The 20162-nt window shown below is 34.9% G+C and overlaps 1 protein-coding gene across 4 annotated transcripts in view; it reads left to right on the plus strand.

Moving 5' to 3' along the window:
- The window catches only part of LOC129806419 (uncharacterized), a 101840-nt gene that overhangs the window by 70359 nt on the left and 11319 nt on the right, over window positions 1-20162 (plus strand). For all 4 annotated transcript variants that reach the window (XR_008752163.1, XM_055854998.1, XM_055855001.1 and 1 more), the window contains exons 5-8: window positions 1697-1990; window positions 8364-8577; window positions 12784-13706; window positions 16812-17251. Coding sequence is in view for 3 of the 4 variants with exons in the window: in XM_055854998.1 (XP_055710973.1) it covers window positions 1697-1990; window positions 8364-8577; window positions 12784-13706; window positions 16812-17251 (1871 nt within the window). In the remaining variant the exon portion in view is untranslated. The remainder of the gene's footprint in view (window positions 1-1696; window positions 1991-8363; window positions 8578-12783; window positions 13707-16811; window positions 17252-20162) is intronic.

Raw genomic sequence — 20162 nt, forward strand, 5'->3', positions numbered from 1 at the left:
TGATGAGTGTCTAGCATCAGTTATCAAAACCTTTCAATTGTTTAGAATAAGTTGTCAAAAGAAGAGATTCCCAGCAACGATAGAGTTCAGAGGAATCTTCGAGAAGTTTAGAATCGGGCGCATTTGAAATCAGTTCTCAAAAACCAGTATGAACTGTCGAAGTCTTTTGACTGTTTAGAACCAGTTCTCAAGATCTCCAATGAGTTTAGAATTAGCTATTATGCAATATGAGTAATTAGAATTGGTTATCATTATTTTTTTAAAAGGAAAATTAGACTCATCTGTTGGAATCCACGTAGAGAGTTTGTCAAAATCATGAAAATTAGAATCAGTTTTAGTATCTGCTGCTAACACATTTAAAGACTTTAGAATAAGATAGAACCTTCGAAAAATTTAGAAACATCTGTCCTATTTTCTAATTAGAATTACTTTTCAAAATCGAGTATCAATTGTCAAAGCTTTGTAGGGGAAAGTACTCTCCCTTCGAACGTCCATGCCTTCGAATAATGTGAATTTTCTTTTAGTTTTCCTAAGAGACTTACACATTTCTATTATCACGTAATTAACAATAATAGATGATTAGCTCAGTAATTTTTATTAGAAATGTGTAGGGTAAGTGTGCCAAATTCCGGCTAGCTTGCAATTTCGGCCACATTTTTTGTTCCTCGAATTTCCATGAACTTTTAGATTTGACGTACTCTAGAGATTATACAAAGCAAAAGAATAACAAAAAATGTAGCTTCGACAAACGAGATGACGTGAAAAAAATATTGGAAGAATTCCCGAAGGGCAAGAAACTATGAGAATGAAGGTGGCCGAAATAAGGCACCAAAGCTATGTCTATATTTTTATTCATTTTAAAATGTATAAAGAATGATTTTAGAGTAAATAAAGACGGAAAACTCTTTACAAGGTTCCAAGCAACACGCTTTCAGAAGAAAGAATTAAAAAAATCAATTTGTATTTAAAATATTACATTTTAAACTTGAGACTTTGACGGTTGCATGCAACTATGCCGAAATTTGGCACACTTACCCTAAGTCTTCTAAGAAAAATGAAAGACATTATTCAAAGTCATGAACGTTCGAAGGGAGAATACTTTCCCTTAAGTGTTTAGAATCAGTTCCCAAAATCTTCAAAATATTTAGAAACCGACTTAAGAGTTTAGAATTTTGAAATTAAACGATTTCCTGATTTTATAAGTCGAGAAGATCATTAAAATAAGGCATTAATATTTTTGTGTTTCCAAAAGCAATAATCAAGTTAAGCTGTGAATAATTTTTCTCAGTGTTTTATTTAAATTAAGAAAAAAATGCAATGGTAGATGGAGGGGAGATGATGGAATTTTATAGACAAATCGATTAAGTATGTGCCAATAAATCATAATTAAACCTATGTAAGATTATAGTGGATTCGTTTGAGGCAATGCTGTCGCGTCGAAAGGTGGATTTTCTGCAAAAGTACTCACTCACAGACTCTTGATGACCCAATTCCCATAAACCAGCTCTTGTCTTTTCCATCTTTGAGACAATAAATTCCAGAACATGCAATTCTGCCACAGAGACATACGCATCTTCCTGACCAATGTTACATTGACGAAAGTGCGGTGAAAGCATGTTGATGATTTTTCTTTTCATGCCATTTTGCCCCAAACACTCTCTTCACATGGACTAACCCAACAACAATCAATCAACAGGTTTACGTTAAGGCGGCAAATAGTGGTGTGGACAACATTAAAGACGTACTCTATTCACCTGAATCGCGACAACAATTGGTTCCCATTGGCTCTCGTGTTGTCCATCAATCGTCCAAGAGTCACAAGGTTGTGGACACTGAGGATACGGATCTGCAGTGTCGTGCCCAGCCGGATGGGACACTAGTCACGGAAAAGAAACGCACAACAGAACACGAGGAGCTCTTCGACGAAGACGTACCAGCTGAAGAAGACGATCGATTATCGACAGGAAGTCACGAGAAAGTTACAACGAAAGTGAGTGTCAATTCAAACTTTCATTCAAATTTCTTCTAATTCAATATAAACTAACACTTTTAATTTATTCGACATTTAAGAGATTTCACAGATCATTTGGTGATAAAGTGAACTCACAGTGAAATGAAAAGAGTAATCTCACAATTTACTCTTATATTGCTTTGTTATTATTGCTAAAGCTTTAAAAGCAATTTATTGATTTTCCTACACTCTTTCAGGAAATCTATTCACTGATAAAAATAAAAGGATCAAATTGGATCATTTTTTGATCCTTTTTCAAAAGGATGGATCATATTTTTAATCCTTTGAAAGGATCGCTAGTGTCTCTTGAAATTTAGAATGCATATTTATCACGATAGATTATGTTTCATTGGAAACTTATTATATCATCCCGGCTAACACATTAAGTACTTATTAAGTACCTAATAAGTTCTTAACTCAATAACTTAATTTTAAGGAGTTGTAGAACAACCAACTACTTAAAAAATATATGAAAATGAGACAAACGTCAGCGCTTTGTGGCGAGTAGTGAAACTAATGTGGTACGACTCGACCTTAACACTAAGTACTTAATTAAGGCCTTTGTAAAAGTCCTTAATTAAGTAGTTTGTATTAAGGGCATAAAAGTATGTTCACTAAGTACTTAATTAAGGACTTTCGACTAAGCAGTTAAAATTAGTCTAAAAATAGTAAAATTAGTCTCCCGGAACACGAGTTTTTGGAGCCAAAGCTAATGAAATATCAGAGTTTGATACCCTCTTGGGCAGGTTACACTCCCGAATTATACTCTGGTTGAACTAAACAGAGGAATTATCAGAATTTAGTAATCTCTTAGGTAGCTTGCATACCCGGATCACGAGCTAAAGAGAGTTTTGAGAGAATATTTGAAATTCTTTTGCAATTCACTTTCCCGGATAGCAAATTGACGGTACGACAAAACAGATTTAATAAAATTAAAGGCACATGTGAGCAAATTTCATAGATTTCAGGCTGCTAGGACTAAATGGAGGGCTTTCAGATAGACTTACCAAATCAAAATTGACTTTGTAGATTCCACTAATTTTTCCTTTCGATAGATTTATCACTAAATCACTAAAATTTTTGTGAATAAAAACACACGTTTGATTACACTTAGAGGTTATGTTTTTCTGACATGTCATGTTGATCTATCTCTTTCTATCCTAAGTTCAAGATGTAGCCATCCCATACTCTATTTGAGTTTCTACTTTTTGTCAAAAGGTGTCCCTACTATCGTGTAAAAAATTCCTTAATTAAGAACATAATAAGTACTTATTAAGGCCTTATTTTATGCACTTGCACAAAGCTCTTATTTCAGTGCATGGACCTTACGTTGTGTTAGCCGGGATATTTCTCTTATCTGAATACCAAAGGTGACTTTTTCATTATTTTTATTCATTTATTCCGGAGTTAAATAAGTATCAAAGCAGGGATACTTTCAAAGGATCCCTGATAATCCATTTATTTTTACCAGGAGGAAATTCCGCTCATTGAACAAAATTGGACGCTAAAATATCCAAAGAAAACTTGTGAATCCTCTAACCCTTTAAATAAAGTACAATATTTATAACGATTTATTTGGAATGTCCGTGGAATTCCTAGAACAACCCCGTGGAAAATCCTATCTTAGAAAAAACATATTTAGTAAATGTTTGTCAATTCCTTATGGAGACTTACCTAATACTCGTAAATGGTATAACCAACTAAAAAGCTCGTAAAAGTATGTACTTTTTTGCAAACATTTGTTCGTATACATTTTTATTTGTCTGGCAAAACTTTACGAACAAATAACAAAATTAAAAAAAAAACATATTTCTGTGTATTTACGAACATTTACGAACAAATGTTTATAAAAGAACGAAAAATTCTCGTCAAATTATCATATTTATTAACAGTACAAACTTTTACGAACATTTCGCAAATTCCCATTACAAATTGACAAACTTATACAAACAATTTCCTCCTCTAAAAGAAAAAGTGTGTAAAGTGGACAAATTGCTCTTGGTAAATTTTATGGCAAAGGATGTTCTCCAAACTGACAAAAGTTTTTCTCGCATTTTATATGGAAATAATATCCTTTTGACAAACTTTTAGCTATATCGAGTTGGTCGTTAATTTGACAAAAAAATTTCATATTCTCTATAGAAGAATTTCTCTTTGACAAACGCTTCTTGATAATTTAGCACAACTTTTTTTTGAGTTACTTCGTTAGTCTTAATTCAAAATTTTCATAATAGCGCGGTAAGCCGAGACACACGCCATTAGTGATACTTTTTTTTTCTCTAAATATTTTTCACCCCTTCCAAAGTGGTTGACCTTTGACCTTCAATAATTCAAAATGGCGAATTTTCCGGTCATAGGTATGTTTGGGCGAAATGTGCAACTGGACCTAGCTCTAAAACATAAACATAAATCATTGAAAAAGCTGTGGTGTGTCTCAACTAAAATAAATAGTCTGAAATAGAAAATAGATTTTCTATTTTATTCTAAAATGTTTCTAAATTGTACATAGAATTTTTTTACATTTGAAATTTTGAATATAAAGCTGGAAGTTATAATTAATAACTACCAACCTTAAAAGGACTGTTTAAATATTTGTTACAACTGCTTGAATTTTGACTTGATTGATCTTAATTCTCAAAATACAACAGATTAGTAGTATTTCGGCTTAAATTCAATCAAAAAAACTAAAGATAGATTAAAATCTTCAGCTGGATTTGTAGTAATTGATTTAGAGGAACATTACGAGGTTTTCGAAAACTCAGGTTTTCGACAAGATTATGAGAGGAGACTTTATACGTCGGGAGGTAGACAAAATTGACCCATGGTAAAGCTCTGTAAAGAATTTAAAATTCGAAAGAGAGATTTCGAAGCAGTATGTCCCCGTTTAAATAGACTTTTAGGCAGTATTGTCTTAGAGGAGAGATTTTGATTCGAAACCTCCATATCGAAATAAAAGTCCCCGACCAAGCTTTAACCCGGTGCGTTTCTGTCTATTTTTCGGTGCATAAAATCACCATCTTCGAAATCTCCATTATTTTCGAAAATTTTGACAATTAGGCTTCACAACATTTGGAAAATAGCTTATATCGCAGATAGTTATTATTTGGTAAAATAATGTAATTATTTAGTTTCGCTATTTTATTTTGATTAAAGACCATAAATTACGGTATACAGGGGCATGACGTTTCCTTTATTTCCCTTATGTTTCTAGCGTGTACAAAAAACCTTTTGAGTTTATTAGCTGTTCTCTGTCATTGTGGAATAAATTAGCAAATAATACAAATACAAAATAAAAGTCAATTTAGTAACGAAGAGGCAACCAAAAACTCCAAATTGGCAACCTACGTAATTTTGGAGATATATCTTGAAATGTGTACTAAAACGGGAAAAATTCCACTAAAACTGGTCGCATTTTTCAGAGCTAATGTCACCCCCCCCCCTCCCCTGGCGGTATATTTGAGTGTGTGAGGATTTCACGAAAACGCAATATTCCTCTAAAAAGAATCTAAAATATAATAAAATATTTTCTAGAAAAAAAAAACAAATATTGTGTAAATAAGTTCGAAACTTTTCGAAATTAAACAGAAATTCAGTCAGGATTTTTATTTTTAGTCAAGACACATTTAGAAAAGTTATAACAGAGAGAGTTGAGACAATTTGTCTCAGAAACAAACCACTGGAGGAGGTTTCCCGAGATTCACCGGAACGTGTATTACATTGAGGTTCATTTCGAAATAGACTCGTTTATAGGTAGGGTAAGTGTGCCAAATTTCGGCATAGTTGCATGTAAGCACCGAAGTCCTAAGTTTGAAATGCAATATTTTTAATAAATATTGATATTTTTTGTTGCTTCCTTTTCGGGAGGGTTGTGTGGAACCTTCAAGACTAGTTTATCATTTTTGTTTTCTTTAAATCACTTCCTAAAATATTGAAAAATTAATAAAAATATGAACATTGTTTTGGATAGTATTTCGGCCACTTTGTGTGAAATTTCGGCAACCTTTTATCTGACCACCTTTTGTGACGGAACGGATAGAAAATTGCAAAACGTCAAACGGAACGAGTTTAATATTTAACTTAATACATTTATATGACTCACAAGCCCTGAGATCTTCCGTGTAATTTGTCCTAAACACCTGAAGAGTAGCATCTCAAATTTACGCGCAAATTTCCGTAGAAATTTGCACTTCCTGAACTCTTCCAATGACTTTTTCACATCATCTTTTTCATAGAAGCGATAGTTTTTTTTTCTCTGGACATTGTAAAACTCAGAAATTGAAAAAGAAAACATAAATTAATAAGAAATTTAGGAAAGCAAAAGATATTGCCGGAATAGGCAACACTACCTCACCGGAGAGACGCTCACAAAGTATATACTTTTTTACGCGAAATACAGGATCCAGCTGGGAAATTTTACCCGAAATTTAAAGATTGATTCATTATTAACATAAATAGAAACAAAGTTTAATGAAAACTAATCAATTTTCATGAAAAACACCGAAAGAAAACCTTCTGCACTTCACCACAAATCACAAGACTGCTAAAGACACAATCGATCTGTCACATTTTTTATAAGACTCTTTCCACACTGAGTTTTTACAACGCAATTTAAATTCAAATTATACCTAAAATTGAACGGTCTTTGTGTTAATACATCCTAAAATGAATAAATACCCAGCAAAACTTCGATCTGCAATTCTGCACTTTTGAAATTTTAACGTTTCTTGTCATTCAATCGGATACTTCGTGTGGCTTCGGGATAGTCGTGCGACTTCGTGAGCATCGCGAATTTCTTTCGTGTTTTCTAACCATTTCCTTCCCCTTCGTATTTTCTATATATGGCTGATTTAATAATATTGTATTATAACATTATAATAATATTGTAAAAAAAAAGAGTATTCACGTAAAATTGTTGAATAAAAATTGAATTTTAAATAAATTGAAATACATATTTTTATGTAGTTAAAATAATGTTTAGAAACATTAGAAAGGGTAGAAGAAATGTAGAAATCATCTAAATACTTTAAAGAAATTCTGCCGATAATTTTAAAATTTTCTATAGAAATTCTGCAGAAAATTCTGCAGAATTTTCATACAACGATCGGATCCACCTTTAGAACAAAATTCTGCAGAAATTCTGCAGAATTTTCGGCAGTTAGTAATTCAAATCTGACGAATTTCTGCAGAATTCTGCAGAATTTGCCGGGTGGGTATTTGAAAGCAAAATGAATTCATTGACTATTCGAAGATTACATACATAATTTTAATTAATTTATTTCCATGGCCGAAATTACACTCAAAGTGGCCGAAATTAGAAGCTGGCCGAAATTTGGCACACTTCCCCTACCTTTATGGGCATTTATTGCATCTCATAAATATTCAAGAACGTCTAAAACTTCAAAACCATTCCTACTTCCCTATTTAGAGTTTAATTTTATATAGAGCTTTCTTTGCGATAATGCAATGTTAGCGCCGCTAGCGGTCATTTGATGAACTTTGCATGTCCTGAATTTGTATATTGTCCATTATTATTCTTTTATGACAAAATTTCAGTTATTTCCAGTTTTTTTCTTATGACACTTAATTATTTAGACAGCAAATGCGATATTTTATTTTCTTGACGGAAATTTGCAATAAATTAATGTTTTATTTATATGTTGACATTTGCAAAAAGTGCGAATTTATGTCACTTTCGCTGACAACTCTGCAATATTAATGTGTTTATTGAAATTGATATGAATAAAATCTTTTATGAAATAGACATTTTTTTAAACGTTTTGCATAAATTATGATTTAATATCTAATTAAAATTCAAACATGCTTCAGAGTTTTTACTTCTACAAATTAACTTATTTTATCAATTTCGAATGATTGAATATTTAGAGCTAATTAATTTATTTGAACCGCCTAAAAGAATTTGAAGGCATTGAAAGGTACTTTCCCAAATCTGGATCAGGAGAGTTATATTCAAAATGTAAATTGAATTATTCAAAATTGATTTTGAATAATTCTTCTTTGAAGTCATTAATAAGATCAAACCTTCCAAGAGTGTGCTTTCAATTTTATTTTATATTCTCTGGGTTTATTAGATAACGACCAATTCAAACAGCCTGAAGCCAAGACTTACCGGCAAAAATAGCCCAATGAAGAATATGCCTTTTTTATCCTCGCATTCAATAACAATAAATCAAACAAGTTCTTTTTTTTCCTCGTCAATAAATTTCAATGAAGCTTTTTGTTATGGATTTTGCTATTCAGCCGATAATTTTCTCTCGACAGCCTTCAATTAATCGCTTTTGGATGTTTTCATTGGCGCGTTTTTTTTTGTTCTTTTTGGTAATCAATTGCTTAGGAGTCCTCTCAACGTGTGTACAAGTCACGCGATGAACAAGCCATTGAGGACGTAGTAGATGGGAAAGTGGTGGCCAGAGAGATGAAGTACGTAGCAGAGAATCAGGATATCGAAAGGGATGGACCGGCTGAGAATCCCTCAGACTGGGACAGTCTCTCAGATCGCATCCGGAAGGCCAGAAGACGCGGAAAGACGCTCCTGCAGCAGCATCGAGGTAAGATTGCTTTTTAATTGAATATTTAATTCCCCAAAAATAACTTCAAGGGGCTATTCATATTGAGAAACCTTGTAGCGTTTTTAGAAATATGTTTCGTGAAACTTGAAACATTTCAGTAAACCCAAGAAATTCATTAAGTTAAATAAATTCACCGAGAAACAGGATTCACGAAAACCACGAAACATTAAAAACGTTTCACGAACCCCGAAGAAACCAAAAATTGTTTCGTAAGACTCCAAGAAACCTATAAGATCCGATTTTAGTGGAAATCTTGGCGAAAATCTTTAAAAGATGTCAAAGACTGCGAAAACATTGAGAAAAATTGATCAAAGCTCAAAAAAAAAAAAAAACAAAAACAAAAAATAAGAATCCTTAAATACCCAAGAAATTACCAAGAAACCCTCAGAAAGTTTCAGGAACCCGAGACAATGGAAATATTTCAAGAAATTCAAAATCAATATAAGAATTATTTTACAAAAAACTTTGGGATATTTCATTAAGCCAAGAAATTTTCTAAGAAACATTCGAAGGGTTTTATAGAATTAACAACAACAAAAAAACCTAAAAAGTAAAAAAAAAATGTAATAAAAAATTTTCAGATCTTTTCGCAATACGCCAAAGACATTGGAAATTTTTTACCAATCGGAAACACATCCAAAAATTCTTTCATGAGCCTCTAAAAAAACGTTGATGTCTTTACGAAACTTGCGAAACTTTGAAATAGTTTCCTCAAATCCAAGAATTGTTTCTCGAAGCTCTGAGGATCATAAAACGTACTCTGGAGCCTCTGAAACATGTTGATGCCTTTACTGTGTTATCACACTTGCACATTAAAATTTTAATATGATTCACATTAATTGTCGCTGGTGAGAGTCCAAAAGTGTAATTTGTGTGTTTGAATCATTTTATATTCAAAAGTTGATATAAATTGATTTATAGCATTAATGCGTAAAATTAATGCGATTTTCTCTTTAATTTTTTAATGTGAAAAATATTTATGCTTTAGGTAAATTTAAACTTATTTTTGCAGGCCAAGTCCACTTCTTTGTCAATAAATGGAAAAATCCCAAATATTAAGTGACTCAAAGACACAAATAACATATTTGGATGCTCACAAGCGACAATTAATGTGAATCACATTAAAATTTTAATGTGCAAGTGTGATAACACAGTTACGAAACTTGCGAAACTTTGAAATAGTTTCCACAAAGCTAAGAATTATTTCTCTAAGCTCTAAGGATCATAAAACGTACAATAGTTTATCTTAAAAAATTCCGAAGATTTTACAAAATCAAAGAAAAATTGAAATCAAAGGGGTGACTCATAAGATAAGCAATCAGAGTAGCTCGAGTTCTCAGTTCTCTGAAGAATATATGGGTCCCCGTGAGTTCCCTGGGTTCCTCGTGAATTTCCTAAAAAAAAAAAACTGTAAGGAGTCTTTATCAGTTACTTCTTGATTCGTCCCATAAAGATCTTCACAAGATTATCACCGTGATCCTTGACCATTTTATTCCACTTTTCTTGAAGTCATCGATGTTCTGGAGGGGAATTCGCTCTGGCAATGCCATATGACAAATTGGATTCGAATCTTAGAAGAGCTTTTTCGAACATGCGATTCTGTAGCCATGACATTGCCATTTCAGCTCACTTCGCATTGTCAGAAGTCACATTTGTGATTTCTGGCAATTCAAATGACAATGAATTTAGTTAAACAAATCAACCAAGACGTACTGTATTTTCATAAAATCATCAAGTAAAGGGATTTCATTAAAAATTCAATGAATTGCATTTTCGAACTCATATGATATGACAAAAAAAGCTCGACTGGCATTGTCAGGTTTCGAACTCACGCGTGACAATGACAAGAAAATTACAGAATTCCCCTACTGGACAGGTTTGCTCTCCTTCTATGGATCCTTTTTGATAATAGCCCAATATTCTTCAACGGAACCAAGGTCTGAATTCTGAGAATGTGAGTTTATCACGTGATTAATTCATTGAGCTTTCATCGTCTTATCTAAGTGTTTCAAAAGGCTTTAACAAAAATTATCATGTAAATTCTGGGATACCGTGACTGTTTTGCATGACACTTTGTATGGAAAGCTAATGAAATACTCACAAAAGACGACATAAAAGCTGTGAATTTGTCATGTGAAAAACTCACGAATTTCAGAATTCTCCCCCAGGACCAAAATTAGAGGTTTGGTGAGGTCATTTCCTTCGTTATTATTAATCGTATCGAGACACTTTATTTGGTATTACAATGTAATCATTACAATAAGCCTCGTTTTGGAAGAATCTGCTGATCGTAGATCGCCCAGGAACGCCTTTCCCGTGGTGAATGCTTCTTCCATGCTCCTGAACTTTTTTGGGCAGAAGCAGTGCACATTTTATTGCGTTTTATCATATGTGAAAATGTCGTTTTTTCTACACATTCAATTGCTTGCACCGGGCGGGACTCGAACTCACAACTGTGAGCGTCGAGCTAAAGATCTCACCGCCCAAGTCCCAACGGTCTTGCCTATTACGCCATTGAGATCCCCTTGAGTTTTTTGGAAATATATAGACTTCCTGGATTCTCTGAAAAATCTATAGGTCGTCATAATTTCCTTATGGGTTTCCGGTGAATTCCCTGAAGAAATGTAGAGGTCCCCGTTCGTATCCTGAACAATGTATGGACCCCCGTGAATTTCCTGAAAAATATACGGGTTACCCAAGTTCCCTGAAAAATCTATGGTTATCTGTAAGTTCTCCGAAAGCTTCCTGAAAAAATATGGGTTTCATTGCGTTCCCCGTGAGTCCCTTGAAAAATATATCGGGTTCCCTGATAAATCTATGGCCCTCCGTGAGTTACGCATGGGTTCCTTGAAAATTTCTATATATTTATCTGAAATCCCCGTAAGTTCCCTGAAAAAGAATAGGTTCCACTAATTTCTTGAAAAATGTATGGCCCTCCGTGAGTTCCCTGAAAAACCTAGGTCTCCATGACGCCCTGAGAAATATATGACTCCTTCGATTTCCCTGAAAAATCTAGGGTCTTCCTGAGTTTCCAGTATGTTCCCTGAAAATTGTATAGGTTCCCCGGGATCCCTGAAAAATCTAGGGTCTTCCTGAATTTCCTGTAAGTTACCTGAAAATTGTATGGGTTCCCCGGGATCCCTGAAACACCTGGGTCTTCCAGAGTTCCCCGTAAGTTCCCTGAAAATTGTATAGGTTCCCCGGAATCCCTGAAAAACCTGGGTCTCCATGAGATCCCTGAGATTTATGTTACTTTTCCGGGTTCCTTAAAAATCCTGGGTCTTCCTGAATTCCCTGAAAGTTCCCTGAAAATTGTATGGGTTCCCCGGAATCCCTGAAAAACCTGGGTCTCCATGAGGCCCTGATAATATATGACTCCTTCAGGTTTCCTGAAAAACTAGGGTCTTCCTGAATTCCCTGTAAGTTTCCTGAAAAATGTATGAGTTCCCCGGAATCCCTGAAAAACATGGGTCTCCATGACGTCCCTGAGAAGTATGTGACTTCTTCGGGTTTCCTGAAAATTGTATAGGTTTCCCGGGATCCCTGAAAAACTTGGGTCTCCATGAGTTCCCCGTAAGTTCCCTGAAAATTGTATGAGTTCCCTGGGATCCCTGAAAAACCTAGGTCTCCATTAGGCCCCTGAGAAATATATGACTCCTTTGGGTTCTCTGAAAAATCTAGGGTCTTCCTGAGTTTCCTGTAACTTCCCTGAATATTGTATGGGTTTCCCGGACTCCCTGAAAAACCTGGGTCTCCATGAGTTCCCCGTAAGTTCCCTGAAAATTGTATAGGTTCCCCGTGTTCTCTGGAAAACCTGGGTCTCCATAAGGTCCCTAAGAAATATATGACTTCTCCGGGTTCCCTGAAAAACCTAGGTCTCCATAAAGTCATTGAGAAATATATGACTGCTCCAGGTTCCCTGAAAAATCTAGGGTCTTCATGAGTAAGTTCCCTGAAAATTGTAAAGGTTTTCCGGGTTCCCTGAAAAATCTGGGTCTCCATAAGTTCCCCGTAAGTTCTTTGAAAATTGTATGTGCTCCTCGGGTAAAGATTCTTATCAATAAGATGTGACAATGAGTGACCCCTTTCTGAACCTGAACTCTTCGAACTGGAACCTTTAGACTTACAATAAGTCTCAAGATTTTTGGTTTTGGGAGGTGATTTGATGGAAAAATCTGTTTACAGAAGCCATCCTCGATGGAGAACGCAAGGATGCCCTAACCAAGCGTCCCCTGGACTTTGATCAGGAGGAAGAGACACGCAAACTAGAGACCAGCAAATGGCTGGAGAGTCACTTTGGGAGTGACTCATCCAGGGATTCCCGGAATGGGGACATGGATATTGAGAATGTCGAAGTGGAGCCAACGAAGAAGACTTTCTTCAATGTCACCATTAAATCCACTCCCAATTCAACTCCTCTGTCCCACAATCCCCAATCCCCCGTCCAGAACAGCTTCCACTCGCTTCAACAGGCGACACCAAGTCAGAGAATTAAGTCCCCAAGTCCCCCGGAAAATCGTAAATACTTCCAGGGAATTTCCAATTGGGCTGAACGCAAGGACACCACGCCAACTCGAGTCTTCTCCGGGAATGCTTTCCGGGAAGAGTTGAAGGGTACAGTGGAGCGAAATCGAAAGCTCAGGCAACCGATAAATGGATCAGTTGAGCGTTTAAATGGCGACAACTCCCATCACTACTCCAAGAAGATCAACACCTATCGCAGTGGCGAGCAGGATGAAGATATTGTCTACGTGGTGTCTCCCAAGAATACCTACCACTACCGCCGGCAGTCTCCGGAGAGGCCCGTTGAGTATGTGTACAGGGAGAATGGAGGGTATCACCGGGAAATCCGCCCAATGCCCAATGGAGTGGCATTTTTGCGGGAGGAGGAAGAAGAACCTGTTGAGGTGCCAGAGGAGCCACATCCGGTGGCTCCGCAGCGAAAGAGAGCCCTCGAGCGCAAAATGAAGATGATGTACCAGGCCAATGACTTGGAGGAGCAGAAGCAAAAGAACCGTTCGGTGTCGCCGGTGAACAGTGCAATTAGAGGCCGCTATGGGAAGCCCTCTCCGCCTCCGCGGGCGCCATCGCCAGCGCACAAGAACAAGGTGAGTGCAGACAATTTTCTATTTCTATAGAATTGTGATTTTGCTGATAATTTGCTTGGATTCCTTTAGCATATTTCTCTCAGATATTCTAACGTGTCATTGAATTTTCTAAGCTCCGCCCACAATCTTAAGACACGCCTGCTGAATTCGTTTACTGTTATTTTATTTTTTTTTTTTTAGAAAATTTCAAGGAAGTGTTAGATTTTTTAAGATCCGCCCACAATCTTGAGATATGCTCCTTCAAGAGATATAAATAATTATTCTGCATTTTTTGTATTCCTTTTTGTAAGTATGGTGTGAAGTGGATTCCTACACAGTTATTTTTAAAAAGTTGCAAGACAGTCTTTGAAGTTTTTAAGCTCCGCCCACAATCCCAAGATACTCCCTTATAAAGTTTTGAATCTATCACATTTACTAATGATATTTTATTTTGACTTGCTCTACGACAGCTAGAAGTATTTTTAATGAATTCATTTGATAGCTTTTTTGAAAATTTCGAGGAAGCATTGGTGGATGTTATAAGCTCCGCCCCAATTTTGTGCATACCCTTTAACTCTTTCGCGTCCCACTTTTATTCAGCAAATGAATTCATGTAAAATTGAGTTTTTCCTAATGCTTTATGATCAAATATAATAGTTCAGGGAGGAAAAAAAATTTCCATTGCGTGAAAACTCGGAAAAACCCCGGGTCATATATGACCCTGTTGTCCTCAAGGGAAGTATACATACCATTTTCAAAATCTATTTCACGGGCTTTTTAAGAGTTTTTTTTTTTGCTTGAAGTTATTAATTTGGCCAAAACCATGGCAAACTGGATTGTCTTGATGAACACTGTACTCCTGGTGTTCAAGGAATCTTCCTGGTAATCCCTTGAACAGTCACTGTCACAATATTTTGAGTGGTATTTGGCAAAAATAAACTTATCCACATATTTATCCACACACAATACAACTGCACAACATGAGACGCTTGCAGAATACTCTAAAATATTGCAAAATATGTTATAATTCATCAGATATAAGATGAAATGTCCAGGAGCAAGATGTCCCACCTGCATTTCACAAAGAAAAACAATGTCCCAACTACATTTCGCTGCAGGTTTGGGACGAAAACACTGTTACCCTTGGGGACTATAGGGTCATATATGATCCGGAAAATTCTTCACGCTTTTCTGGAAAATTGAGAGTAGTTTATTATATCAAAATGTGCAATATACAATCTTTGGATATTCTATTTTGTGTTTCTAAAGAGCTTTTTGCTGAAAAAAAAAAAAAATTAATATAAAAAATTTTGAAAAAGAAAAGTCATTTCACAAAGTTCGAAATTAGTGATTTTTGATCTCAAATATTTTCTTTTCCTGAATATCTGGAGTCTTGAGAAAATTAGCCAAGAATCTTACATCCTTTTATTATGATGTCGTGCACAAACCGATAGATTTCAATTAATGTGAATGGTCAAAAAAAAATTGTTTTTTCCCCGGGTCATATATGACCCTAATGACGCGAAAGAGTTAAACACTCAGAATGGCTTTTATACTTTTTATTTCTTAACGTCCACTCTTCTTAGCGTCCAGTTCAAGTCTGTCCGTTCTTCGTTTTTTCGTTCGTCTTCGTCTGTCCTAATCGCCCTCTTGCGGCAATTGTTTTAAGTATTGTCCGTCCCGTCCGTTGACCACACGTTTTTCAAAAATAACGAAAAGGAGCGTGGTTTAATGTATTCATTTATATCTTAAATTTTAATTTTTTAGGGTTTAATAAAATAAGAGTAATTTGTTTAAATTTTGTCTTAAGTCTCTTCGTTAAAAATTTGAAATACAAAACCGTCAAATATACTTTTTCACTTAGAAAAGGGGCGTGGCTTATTTCTCTGCAGATCTTATTACTAAAATTTTACAAGAATTACTAAGATCGGATTACTTTCTGCAGGGCATCAATCCTTCAGTTAAAAAAAAAAAAAAAGAAATCGGTTAACCCTTTAACTCTTTCGCGTCTTTAGGGTAATGTCATGACTCGGGGAAAAGTTTTTTTTGGGTATTTACATTAATTGAAATCTATCTGTTCGTGCACGACATCATAATAGAAGGATGTAAGATTCTTGGCTCATTTTCTCAAGACTCCAGTTAGATTTCAATTAATGTAAATAGCCAAAAAGAAACTTTTTTCCCCGGGTCATATATGACCCTAAAGACGCGAAAGAGTTAATGACGATTGGAACACCGGTGTCCCATAAAGAAAATAATTTTTCCTGACTACCTAAAATTATTCATTTCTTATGTCTGTACATAATTGTAAAGTAGAAGGTTGAAGGAATCTAGAATATTTTTTGCAAGTCTCTAGCAATTTGCTATGTAGCAAATATTTAAGCTCAAAAATGGCGAATTTTTAAATTCTCAAATTCATAATTGATTTTATTTATTTTTTATACTTACATTTTTTTCAAGCTAAACCCTTTTGGCAATAAAAACTAAAATACTCATACGTAATATTTTTCATTAAAGCGAAAAATATTATTCATTGGTATTGTCTGAAAAATTACTTAAATTTTTGGGCTATTTTTGTCCCTATCGTTCATAGAAGAACAAAATACACCGAATCAGTCTCTGTTGGACTTTCCAAGGTTAGATGTAAGACTTATCATTGATTATGTTTCTCAGTTTAATTTTTATTTTTGATTTTTAGTCCGTAAAAAGTGTCTCGTCGTTAAAGGGTTAATTTTGTAAAACATCGAGAGGGGCGTGGCCTAATTTTGTTCTCAAATTTGGATTATTACGATCTTCTAGAATTAAGAAAATTGGTGTATTTTTGCACAAATTTTTCCTTGTCTCTTTAGGTTTTTTCATTAATGAAATAGTCTCTCATAACTAATCTTTCATAACTTAGGAATGAGGCGTGGTCTATTTTTTCATAAATCTAAGCTCTCGTATCGCACCGATTTTGATGAGTTTGGAGTTGTAATCAACTCCTGACTTCATAAATGTTAAATGTTGGATGATTGAGCTCGATATTCTATTTCCCTTAGAAGGGAGGCGTGGCTTAAAATTACTTGGGCGGAGCTTGATTATTACTAGGTTATTACTATTATAAAAAAAATCAATTGTCGAATGCAGGTGAGCACAGCCATTGGGAATTCACTGAGGAAACTCGTGGGGAAGATAGCTGAGAGGAAGGCGAAGCTGAAGACGAAGCGTTCCATGTCGCCACCACAGGAGCCTCCACAGCAACGTGGCGGCCACACGAATGGCGAGTATCAGCAATACGACGAGTACATCGACAGTCACATCGAGTCAGCACCTCAGCACATTGTCCACAGGAGCACTGTGGGCGAAATCAGACGCGATCGAGTGCTCGAGCGACGCGGTTCAGGTGATATGGATCAACATCAGCCCACGGGCATGGTGAGTCCCAAGCAGCGCTTCTACCTCGGCGAGGATCCCTACGGCAGCAGCATCTACGGCCGTGAGAACAAATACGACGGCGTTCAGCGTCCTGTCCAGAGAAGATCCAGCTACAAAGTCCATCCAGACGATGACATCTATCACAATGGCAGGTGAGTGTGGTTTTTCTCTCTTTTTGGCGCACTCTGCTGCTGCGCAAATTTTTGCTTTTCCCCGCTTTTTTCATTCAATCTCAGCGATCAAGGTTGAGAGTTGGCACTGGTGGGTTCAATATTGCGTAGGTAAGAAACTATTTCACGATTGAGAATCTGGCCAAGGGGGAAATATCTTACTCTTCCGTATTCGATAAACTTCATCATTGGAAAAGTTTTGTCAAAGTTGCAAAAACGAATGTCAGAAAATTATAGAATTACATGCCCAATAAATTTTAGGCCACGCCCCTTTAGAAATGGCTTTAAATCAAGATATAATCTCTAAAATACAGAAATAAAAATCGCAGAATTATTGGACATTTAATTATTAAAGACAAAGGTACTTAAATAAGTAACACGAAATTTACACATAAAATTACACAAAGTTTACACAATTTACACAATTTTTTTCTTTAATGAAAAGTGTTAGGGGAAGGAAAGTTTTAAAATGAAAAAGAAAAAAGCCACATCAAGGATAAAAACTTGAGAAAATTCTAAGTTTTTCATTTAGGGAAGAAAGTTCGCTCTGACGAACACGGAAGAGCTGAAAAGTGGAAATAAAAATTAAGCCACGCCTCCAGGAAACTTGTAAATAACTATATGGTAGTCACTGGATATTTTCTAGAGTATTTCACTTTGTACAGCAAAAAAATGTTTAAAATCTAAAGCTTACAAGGGTTCTAGATTGTAACTTTAGCCTAATTTCTGAAGATCTTTTAATTCTCAGTAGAAAGTACGGGAAAGTACCCATGCTTCGTATGATCTCTAGCTTCGTAATAACTAAATTTTTCCTATGTTTCTCAATAAATGTGGCTCATTGCATGTATTTTTAAAAACTAACGAAAAGTGCCCTGTCCAGTTTTTAAAAAAGAAGAAATAAAAATTCAGAAAAATAAAAATAAAGAAATAAAATTCAGAAAATAGGGAAGATTTAGTCATTACGAAGCTTGGGATCCTACGAAGAATGGGCACTTTTCCCTGCTTTGAGTGATTTTTTTTAAAAATTCAATGGATCATTTGCCCATTACATGAGCTACCATTACAAAATTTTCGAATGATTCTTGCCTGATAATAAATTAGAATATTAATTAAAGCACATATGTAGCTAAATCTTTAAGTCTTGTGTGCCCTTAATCAGAAATTAGAAATAAATTAGTGCTTTCAGGATTATTACTGTAGATATGTACGGAGAATAGAGGCACAAATTTGGGAGCTTTTTAATGAGGGTTGATTGGGAATGTAAATAAAAGTTATGTTGATGGTCCCCCGATCGATTTAAAGAAGAATCTCAACATTTATGTATGTTTCATGCAAGTTTTAAAAGATATTTTCTCAGAAATCTTTAGGGAATTTGCTCTAAAGTAGGTATTTCATATTTTTGGAAAATTACAAAAACCAATAAATGAGGCATTTAGAGTGATCGGAGCGCGATGTCTTAGATGAACAAAATTGTAGTCCTAAGTGTTGCCTATCGCTTGGTGTCAATGAATTTTTAATATTTTGTTTAGTTTCAAAATATTAAAAATCAAAATTGAAGCACAAATAATGATCTTTTCAAGAGATCCACATTTTTTAATTTCCGTTCATCAGAACCTGAGATATAACGAATAATGTAAGGCAAAGCAGAAAAAGTATAACAGTATTAATTTCAAAAAAATTTAGACGTGATTGAGCAAAACCAAAACGATATTCTTAATCAGGGGACTCGACTCTATCAAACGTACCATGTTCTGAGAAAAAAGCCGTGTTACATAGTGTTATTAATCGCATCGAGATATTTGTACAATGTAATCATGTTATATTGTTGTTCTATCCCGTATTGGAAGAATCTCCTAAGTCCATTGTAGATCACCCAGGAGCGCCTTCCTCGCAATTGGACTGGATTGAAAATTTCAAGAACTTTCAAAATGGACCCTAAAGAATAAACTTACTTTGGCGTTCGAAAATTCGATAATAAAATGTTTGCAATCATAGGTGTCTTTGCATAAAATATTCACCTTGACTACCTCCAAAATATATCCTAAAAGAAATATTAGAAGCCATTTTCTAAATAAACTACAGAAATATGATTTTATTCATGTCAATTCAAACGATACGCCTAAATCTTCTTTTGGTAAGTGTGATTATTTCATTGCAAATTCCATGAATTCTGAGCATTTCTTATTAAATTCGCTTTGCTTTTAAATGCAATTTAAAAGCTAGGCGACTAAAATTTAAAATTTTAGTCATTTTTGCAGTCAGTGATATTCAAATCCATGTTCTGTAAGGTCCATTGGATGTGGTTCAGAACGATACCATCTACAAATGGTTTAAATAATTAAATGAAAGTTCTATCTAAACACTGATGTGCAAAATTTTGTGCCCGGTGTAATAATTACGGTGAAAATTAGGTGTACATAGGTGGAAATATTTTGTACGTAGCTGAGCCAGAGGAACCAATATTTCGGGAAAAAGTCGTTTTTCTGCTTTTGTAGTGGTAGTCGCCAGCATTTGGAAAAAAACGTCGCCGAGATTGCTTTTTAAAGCCAATTTGTGAAGTTTATTCAATGAAATTTCAATAAAAACTGGTGTTAACATATAAGGAAATTGTTTTTAGAATTAGTTTAGTGACACAGAATTGGTTAAAAGGCGTGATTTGATAGTAAAAATACGCTAAATATGGGTAGCCCAGCGACTTTTGCAACATTTCATAATTCGTGGAATATTACGAAAATTATGTGGAATTATCTATGATTTATGAACAAAATTAAGCAACAAAATTAAGCAAAAAGAATTTCTCAAGAATAATTAAAATTCCTAAAAACATTAAAAATTTAATGCAACATTAGCCACTTTTTTTAGTGTTGCCAGATTCGAATGCAAAAACGACTTT

Source organism: Phlebotomus papatasi, chromosome 3, assembly GCF_024763615.1.
Source record: "Phlebotomus papatasi isolate M1 chromosome 3, Ppap_2.1, whole genome shotgun sequence".
NCBI classification, from domain to species: domain Eukaryota; kingdom Metazoa; phylum Arthropoda; class Insecta; order Diptera; family Psychodidae; genus Phlebotomus; species Phlebotomus papatasi.